Raw genomic sequence first — 9,817 nt, 5'->3', positions numbered from 1 at the left:
TTGTTTTGATTACGATGGAAACTCAGCCCACCTTCTGATTCCTATAACTTTGGTGCTTGGTTTTAATCTGTTAACTTAAGGAAGTCCACAGAAGCTGCTTGGTTTCTCCTCCTACCTCCTTTGTCCCGAAGAAACTTATTTGGAGAGTCAGAGAGGCTCCCCCTGAACAATATGGAACTGGCCATTGGGCACTTCTGGGAGGGTTGGTAAACACCAGAAACTGGGCTTGGATCCTAAGATAATTTAAGGAAATTTGTTAACCTTCTGCTAGTCACATGCCAAATACAGAACTGAGTTACACTGAGGCAGCATACATTTAAGTATGAATATTTCATTGATATTTTCCCATAGTAATTCTAAAATGCTGTGTCTTAAAGTTATGGGTCTTTTGTAACAATGGACCTTTTCCTGATGTACCTACAATATTATCTTTCTAGTACGGTAGCCTCTATCCTAGTACACATAAATTTGACAAAGTATTTCATGAAGTATCATTATTTGGGGAGGCTGCCTGTGTGGTTTAGAAACCTAGAAGATCAGGGTGGGGATCTAAGTCACTCAGGAGGTTCCCACTTCAGAAATAGCATGAGAGCAATCAGATGGAGATATGTGGCAACAGATGGGGAGGGTGTGTGTCTAAAAGTCTAGCCTCACAGTCTCATTCCAATCATGTTGCCCGTTAGAATTCCTGCTCCGTGATTGCAGTCATAGGATTGTTGTCTATCACATGACGGTGTATGTTTTGACTCCACAGAGTGGGAAGTGACGGAGACAGGATGTTTGTGTTACTGTGTTCCGTGAAGTGGGACTATTGTCCTTTGTTCTTTTTCTCTTTGCTGTCTGATGTTAGAAAGAGAGGGAGCCATGTTGCAGTGCTCCGTGTGTGTTTATATGTAAATAAAGTAGATTAGCCAAAATGCTGAGTTGCTGGGGTTCTGTCATGTGCATGATGCACAAACGCTGAGGATCCTTAAGTGTGCCGGTGTCGGTTAGCATCGGTCGCTGTGATGTTTGGGCTGAAGAAAGCTTATGAAGCTCCCGAACAATCGACCAGGAGGGAGGGAACATGCCAGTCGGGCATGTGTCTCTGCCAGGGTCCTACTCAAGTTTAGGCTCAACTCCTGACAGCTCCTTCATGTCAGTAACCCATGCAGAGAGCTGTTTATTACAAAAAGAACAGTAAGTTGCTGTAGGAAACCCTCCATAGGAATACCTCCCTCATGAGATGTATAGAAATGAATGAGGTTGGTGCAAGATGGCAGACTCGTGTGCGACGTCCATTCACATCTATTGGTGCTTCCATGGCACGTGAGCCATTCAAGCGGTGCAAGTAAATTTAGATTATATGGCGGGGTTGAGAAATACATACTGGCATATTGATGCCCGGCCATGTATGTGGATTCAATGAAAAATGTGCATGCGTGGGCACCATCCATTCCATCAGAAACACCCATCTTGAAGCACCCATGAACCCTAGGCTATGAAGGGTGCCATTGGTTTGGCTGCCTTGCAGGGGCAGCCGTAAAGATCTGTGGTTTTCTTTTCCTGAAGTGAAAAGCCAAGAATGCAAATATTGGTTATTGGGGAGAAGTATCTCAAACAAGCAGCAGAACTGAGATGAAGATAATCAGATCTGCCAAGAGGCAGAGAGAGAGATTTGTGTTTGGATGTGCAAGCTATTGCACATTTAAACTATGCACGTGTGAGGGGACAGCAATGCTTTTGTTGTGATTTATAATGTGTTGAGGAATACCTGTTGTTCTGAATGGGAAACAAGATGCTCAGTTACAGGGCAGAATGCTAGAATTGTCGAGTTGGAAGGAGATAGGCAATAATGCAACAATGCAACGATTTAGATACGCATTGTGAAAACAGTATATTACATCCACATCACTCTGAACACGAGGGGCCAGCACATGGAATGCTGAGTAAAAAGGAGACAGATCCTGTGTGTCTCTATTGTCTTTGTGTGTCGAACGTTACATACCAAAGCACTTGCTCAGATTGGTCTGTTTGTCAATGAAGACTTTAGCAGAAATGACATTTCCAAAAGGCATGAACATTTGCAGAATGTCCTGGTCTCCAAACTCCTGTGGGAGGTGATAAATGAAGAGGTTTGCTCCTTCTGGACCTTTAAGAAAAGAGGAAACCATCAGAGATCAGCTGCTTTTGTTTTGTATTGAGAATGTTCACTGAAGATCTGGACGTTTCCATTTCAGGCTTCTGAAACACACACGTGTACAGGAAGATGCAACAAACTACACTAAAAATAAGTTTGACTTTAACTTGAATGCTACTTCAGTTTTCTAAAAAACAAAGTAGCAACACTTGCAACATTTCTTATTAACTTCCCAAAGGCTAAGGAGAGCTTTTATATTTAAGGGTTGCTGTTATTTCGGGTGGGTTTCAATCACATACCACCAAATTTACATTGTGTAGTTATGGTTGATTTGGTATCTTGTGCAACAAATACACTCCCTGCCAAATAGACTTTTTGTAATAAGCAAAGTAATGGGGAAAACACTGGAATTTGTGAAATAATAATTGCTGGGCTCACTGTCATATAATGTTCCTGCAAACAAATAAGAACTCAATAAATAGCTGATGCCATCTAACCTCCCTGTAAACTTTATGCAAACAAATTGGGATGAATGCTCAATAAACAGATTGTCTAGAAGTGAACTCGGCCACAAGAAAATGCATTTACTAGGTTTAGGAATGGGGAGAAATTTGATTAAGTTTGCACTTATAGGAGCGCCTACCAAATTCACATTTTCTAAAACAACAACAACAAAAAAAAAACAAAAAACAAAGCCACCCTCTAATATTTGCACTTCTCCTAATTTTGCAGCACAGTTTCCTGGCCAGATAACGTATACAAAATTGTACATGCTAGGGCAAAGTGTGCATAAAAATGTGTGCACTAGTGAAAATGTATACAAAAATGCATGACATTGCTTTGTAGAAATTTGGAGAAAACTGCATACTAAGATGCTGATGAATTTACATAAGGATCCTGGGTTTTTTAAAAAATGCAAATGGCTGCAGAAATGTGGAGAAGTAAATTTTAAAACTGGGAAAGGAGGAAATGAAAGAAAACTGATAGGTTCCTCCATCTCTAATGGGGTTGGATTGAGAGCAGCAGTATGGCTTTTCTGCCTCCTCCTCCCTCTCTCTGTGGGCTCCCATATCCTTTTAAAGAAGCCATTATCGAAGGATGGGTGGACCACCTAGAATAACATGGAATATGTTGAAGGAAGCTGCAGTATGAGTAGTGAATTGGCAAACTTTCCTGGGGGTGGGATTTGCTCATTCAGATGGGCCGTTTCCTTGTGCAAGTGCTCCTCTGAACCCCCATTTATTTGCATGTTTACTAGGGGGAAAAAGCTTCTTTTCATAACATCTGCCCTTTGGTAAATGATAATAGTAATTAACAACCATACCTTTTATTCATTCATTCATTCATTCATATATTTTTTGGGGGGGAAAGAGTATAAACTGCTTAGTAAAATCTCTTAAGCAGTGCATCTAAATTGATTATCGATAATGCATCAATAAAATCAGTTTTAAAAACAAGTCTAGATAACTAAATCATGTGTCTTGAGTAGACTTCTTGGAATAAAAAGGTTTCCAACAGGGATCTAGAACAGTATAGCAAAGGTGCGTGCCTAATGTTAATATTCAACTAGGCGTTGTCTGGACACTCCATGCAGGAACCATTCAGATTAGGAAATGATATGGAAAAATTGCCTCCAATGATTATGTACAAGATGAGTTTACAAAAACAACAAAACTATGGCAAATATATCTAATTTGGGGTACTGATGCCTGCAAAAACCCCTTTTTTCTGCTATGGAACTGTCCTGACCCCATTGCTTTTTATGACAGTCAAAACGAGGATGCTGCTTCCTGGTACACACTTTTTCCTTCCAGTTTAGAATTAGCAAGAAATATTCTTGGTAATTCTGGAGTGATGTTAACGAGAGATGACTTGAGAACTAAAACAGCAATGGGAGCTTTATCTTGGACATATCTTGAAAGGAGAGCAGGAAACAAGTTTTGGAAATCGTATTCAATTGAATCAATTTGGTAACAATTTGGAAAATAAATTTTTAAAAAATGGCCAAAAAGAGAGAGAGAGAGGAAGAAATGAGAGTGTGTGGGGAATCCCCTCCAATAAAATAACATAGTATCCCCCCCCCCTTTGCCTTGGAGATCAGGGAGACAGAAGAGGGATGGATGAGGGGAGTGAGGAGGGCAGAGAGTGTGAGACAGAAGCCTTGTTTCATTAAGCATCTTATAATTAGTATTAATTTATTCTCAGTGTTAACTTACTGGGGTTTATTTTGCTCTACTTGCACTGAGTACGAAGAAATCAATCATTTGTTTGCTTTCTCTCAAGACCCTCAGTTAAATAAGGAGCCCTTCAATGTAACGACGATAGATCTTGTCATTAACCTCCAAACGCGGTCTAGTTACAAAAGCCACGTGTTTGCAGTATACATGGAACCCAGACAGAGGAGCTCCCTTTGCACACAAGTGTGTATTTAAAAACAAAGTGCATTTCAGAATGCCCTTTATCAAAATGGCTGTTTGGCAAAAGCAGCCATGTGTGTTTTCGCACTTCAACAAAGGATGGCAAAATTTATGAAGCAAATGCCATTGAGAGAAAAATTGGAGACTGGGAAATTAAATGTTTACAGGCCCCCTATATACTCTTTGTGCAGGATGTTTATTTACATGCACACATACACACATACAGAGGTAAAACTAAACTTCAGTTCTTATACCATCATTGCCTTACTAAAAACTGTGAGTTTGGAATTGAAGTTGGGAAGCCTGAATTCACTCCCACTGTCCTAAACTGAAGTTCTGGAAGAGTCAGGTTTAGTGGGGTAATGGGCTGTGTACAACTTACTTGCCTTAAAACCTACCCGTTTCAAATAAAATTTGCAAGTCAGTGAGGGGGCATTGATGTCTTCATACAGCTTATCATTTCAAAGCGTACGGGGAACACATCATTCTCAAAAAACTGCAGGATAGATGTAGATTGTGGATAATGCTATGTGCACATAGTTTCATAAATCAGTGGTGAGAGTACCCTGGATGCAGAGTGAGTAGGAATGTATACAACCAACCTTTCAAAATGAAAGTAAGCAAAACAAAAGAGAGGCCAAATACAATGATTAATCTGATTCATAATTTTCAAAAGAAACCTAGTACGCACATCTTTCAATGTATTTTTTTAGTCAATTGTGCTTAATTTTAAGTTGCCCCTAGTGCTGCGATTGGAGTGGAAGGATGGAACATATGACTGCTTAGCAAATAGTAAAGATAATAGTGTAAATTTAGGGAAGGGACCACATGCCAGTTGTGTTGAGGCTCACATTGGGACAACCATCTTCTCTTTGCTTTCCTTTGTTTCTCATTCCCCATTGACCAAACATGCTTACCTTCCTTCTGGCTGCCCGCAGCACTTTGTTGTTGTAACAAGCTCTGACTGTACAATGTCGGCAGTGCCGCCGCGGCATACTGCTGAATCCCTGAGTAGGCTTGGGTGAGGGCATCCATTGTGCCAGCTGTACCATTCGTCAAGCCTGTCGCACCGAGTCCTCCGTTCAGGGCGGCCATACCTGAGAGCATTTGAGCAACTTTACAAAAAACCCAACAATAGAGAAAAGAAATTGCACTTATTCATTAGTGCTTCCCAAACGTCATTGGCATTAATATGACACCGATGACAATGGCCATGCATGCAAAATAAAAATCCAGACAAATTCACCAGATGGCACAGAGAGAACAGCAGCAGAAACAGCAACAACAATCCCCCCTCCCGCCCCCATTTCCCCCAAATGTGCAAACACGAGACTTTGATAGGGAAATGACTTCGGCTACCAACTCAGTTTTCACATACAAGCTGTCGCTGGCACGTTTTGGGGTCATCAGGATGGCTCTGCTACAATGAATAGTTAACTACGGCTATATTCTTTCTGAGGAGGCAATTTATCTGCCCGGGCACCTCGTGTGATGGGCAAAGAGCATGGTAAACTGTAGTTCTCTTCATCACAGCCTGAATTTCTGCGTCAATTCATTATTTTGTATGGAGAAAGAGTTCGGCTCCCACCATCAGCATGAAGTGGTACAGCCCAGACCAGGGATGGGGAACCTTTGATCTTTCCAACTCCCATCAGCCTCAGCCAGTGTGGCCAATGGCCAGGGATGGTGGGAGTTGTAGCCCAGTGGAAAAACTACATTCTGAGCACCACTTCTGCTTGAACTGAAACTGGTCCTGCTTGGCCATCCATACCAGTTGGCTATGAAGGAGTCCCATTTCCCGGTTCTCCATCCTGCGAAGGGATCACGGCTCAGCGGTAGGGTACATGCTTTACATGCAGAAGGTTCCAGGTTCAGTCTCTGAACGCCATTCCACTTAAAACTACCTGAATCTCAGGGAGCAGCTGTCGGGAAGGACCTCTGCCTGAGACTGTTGTCGCAACGTGTTCATTGGCTTCTTCCGCGCAGCTTGTGCAAGTGCACATGCTCACACTCTGTGCAAAAGCGCCGGCGAACACACAGAGGGTGGAGTCTAGAGGGTGGAAGGTGATTTCAGCCCTCCATGTTTGTGAATTTGCCACAATCAGTTTCATTCTCTGAGCAGGGCTTTGAACAGACTAGATGGCTGGGAGACTAAGAATGGCAGGAATAAGCCGCTTTGTGGTGAAGTGCCTTTCCAAAAAGGTATAAATTCTTGAATGCATGGATGGATGGATGGATGGATAGATGGATGGATAGATGATAGATAGATAGATAGATAGATAGATAGATAGATAGATGGATGGATAGATGGATAGATAGATAGATAGATAGATAGATAGATGGATGGATAGATGATAGATAGATAGATAGATAGATAGATAGATAAAGGTAAAGGTACCCCTGCCCGAACGGGCCAGTCTTGACAGACTCTGGGGTTTGTGCGCCCATCTCACATCTATTGGCCGGGGGCCAGCGCTGTCCGCAGACACTTCCGGGTCACGTGGCCAGCGTGACAAAGCTGCATCTGGCGAGCCAGCGCAGCACACGGAACGCCGTTTACCTTCCTGCTGGTAAGCGGTACCTATTTATCTACTTGCACCCGGGGGTGCTTTCGAACTGCTAGGTTGGCAGGCGCTGGGACCGAGCAGCGGGAGCGCACCCCGCCGCGGGGATTCGAACCGCCGACCTTTCGATCGGCAAGCCCTAGGCGCTGAGGCTTTAGCCCACAGCGCCACCCACGTCCTAGATAGATAGATAGATAGATAGATAGATAGATAGATAGATGATAGATAAATATCTTGTTAAAAGGATTTTTGCTAGGGCTGAGAAAGCAGCCAAGGAAGAGATGACAGTGCAGAGCGTCTCCATCAGGTTCAGCCGAGCGACCAGCAACTTTTAGCTCCTTATCTTTTTGAACTTTTCCGTTCCAGCTGGTTGTTATAAGAACCCCGTAGCTGATATCCAGCACCTGAGTTTGCTCCCCCTGCCTTATTTTTCTGTGTTGAGTCTTTTGTAGTAAATGAGGTTGAGATCACTGACTGTCTTATTACCACTATCTGGAAGCTGTCTGGGAAGCGACTCCTCTTTGGGACAGCTGAAGAATGGGTTAAAAAACACACACCCTATTTTAAAATAAATACATAGATGCCTCACTATGCCCTGGACTCCTGGGCTGCCGCCGCCAGTTGGAGTAGTAGATGATAAAAAGATAAGTAAATCAATGGATGGGCTTGGTGCGAGGCAGTGTCATAGGTCTCCGAATCTTACAAATTCCCCAGAAATATTCAGAGTGAGGAACCGGTAGTATAAGTTGAGCTATGCGAAGCAAAGGAAATGCCTTGGGGGGGAAATCAACACCTTCTGCAAGGCTGTGAAATGGTTCTTTCTCGCTGTAAAAAAAAAAGTGTCAAGAGATCGGTTGCAGAACTAATTTAAGACAGGATTGGCAGTTGATGACAAGCCCCTGGGAGCAAGCCTGGTGGAAAGAAGAAGAGGAAGATGCTAACCCAATACTCCCTTGGCTTTTAAAACTATGTGGATTCTAGGACAATTCTACCCCCTGTGAGCATTTGATAATCAGCATAACTTCACCCTACAAGCCTCCTTTCTGTTTCCACCATGGTTTGTGCCAATTAAGAGGGTCCTAGTGCAAAAATAATATTTTTTGAGATGAGTTTCATCCAGGCAGTGCTAACACTTGGCAGAGAGTTGTGACATTCCACAGCTTTTCTTCAAGGAGGTGTCTTGCACTTCTAACTTGTGGGGTTGCAGGAAGGGCGGAGGGGTGCAAAAAAGAAACGCCGCCGTCATCTGACACCACCAACACATAACACAAGCAAGAGAGACCAAGTATAGCAAAGGAGGACATATTTTATGCCCACTGCCTTGGGAGGGGGAACTATTCAAATTCCCGGAAGAAGAAGAAGAAGAAGAAGAAGGAGGAGGAGGAGGAGGAGGAACAGATGCATGCACACACCTAACAGTAGTTAATTAGAAGGGGGGGGGGAGCAGAAATGAGAAGCTTCAACTTAGGGAATAAGCACAGTAATTGTGAGATACAATCTGCTGGGTTATTTTATGCTTTCCAGAGAAATAGTGAGTGGGAGGTGGGACTATTTTTTTCTCTTCTTCATATGGGAACAACACGACATTTTGACAGTCTTGTCTGCTCCAATATCCAATGTGTGAGCCAGACTTCAGCGCAGATGGATGCACAGCAGGTGTGTGGTACGCAGAAGTCACCTGTGTGCGCACACAGAAACACCCAGCGGTGGTCCTGGCTCTAGCAGCAATGCCAGATCTACAGCAAACACTGCGTTTCCCCCAAAATGTTTGCATGCATCTCCCTAAAGGGAAGTTTTGACCTCGTTTGTTAAAGCCTTACTGTTCCCTAACCTCTTGTTGGGAGGTATCTCCTCAACATTCATTGGCTCACCCCCACACATGCAGCTGGGATAAAGGAAGATGGGGATGGAGAGAGAGGGAAATCACATCCTATGGGGCAGGGAAGACACGAACTCCTCCCTGTCACAGAACACTGAAAGGTATCGAAACTCTTACTGGGGAGAAATCTGGTGTTCCGAAAGGAATTCTGATTCCATCTCAACCAGTGCACCCAGATAGCATTTAAAATGCCTTCATGTTTTATGTGCAAGTCACAGATATCCCACAATGGTAGAATACAATGGCATTGAAATAGGCAGGTCCTTTCTATGCCATTAAGGGACACGGGTGGCACTGTGGGTAAAACCTCAGTGCCTAGGACTTGCTGATCGTATGGTCAGCGGTTCGAATCCCCGCGGCGGGGTGAGCTCCCATCGTTCGGTCCCAGCTCCTGCCCACCTAGCAGTTCGAAAGCACCCTTAAGTGCAAGTAGATAAATAGGTACCGCTTTATAGTGGGAAGGTAAACGGCGTTTCCGTGTGCTGCGCTGGTGCCGGCTTGCCAGAGCAGCTTCGTCACGCTGGCCACGTGACCCGGAAGTGTCTCCAGACAGCGCTGGCCCCCAGCCTCTTAAGCGAGATGAGCGCGAAACCCTAGAGTCGGTCACAAGTGGCCCGTACGGGCAGGGGTACCTTTACCTTTCTATGCCACTTATTCCTCAAATTACTATACGAAACATGTTGGTCCTCATAAAGACATAATTGACCCAGTGGTTTTCTTCCTGGTGAAAAACATTCATTGTAAAAGTGCCGTGGGTACCAGCACAAAATGGCTGCCACCGACATCCAGAAAGGTCCTCCATACAGGTGAGTACTGTCTCATAAAACTTTGGCCTCAG

General features: G+C 43.8%; 1 protein-coding gene across 30 annotated transcripts in view; it reads right to left on the bottom strand.

Moving 5' to 3' along the window:
• CELF2 (CUGBP Elav-like family member 2) overlaps window positions 1-9,817 on the bottom strand; it is a 552,082-nt gene that overhangs the window by 12,662 nt on the left and 529,603 nt on the right. For 17 of the 30 annotated variants that reach the window (XM_081210125.1, XM_081210105.1, XM_081210115.1 and 14 more), the window contains 2 exons: window positions 5,454-5,651; window positions 1,988-2,131 (listed from right to left, as the gene is read on the bottom strand). In XM_081210125.1, coding sequence (XP_081066251.1) covers window positions 1,988-2,131; window positions 5,454-5,651 — 342 coding nt within the window. The remainder of the gene's footprint in view (window positions 1-1,987; window positions 2,132-5,453; window positions 5,652-9,817) is intronic. The other 13 variants (XM_081210107.1, XM_081210119.1, XM_081210117.1 and 10 more) reach the window with 1 other exon arrangement.

This window comes from Podarcis bocagei (genome assembly GCF_964188305.1).
Source record: "Podarcis bocagei genome assembly, chromosome: 10".
NCBI lineage: Eukaryota > Metazoa > Chordata > Lepidosauria > Squamata > Lacertidae > Podarcis > Podarcis bocagei.
This window is presented reverse-complemented; position numbering and strand designations above follow the sequence as displayed.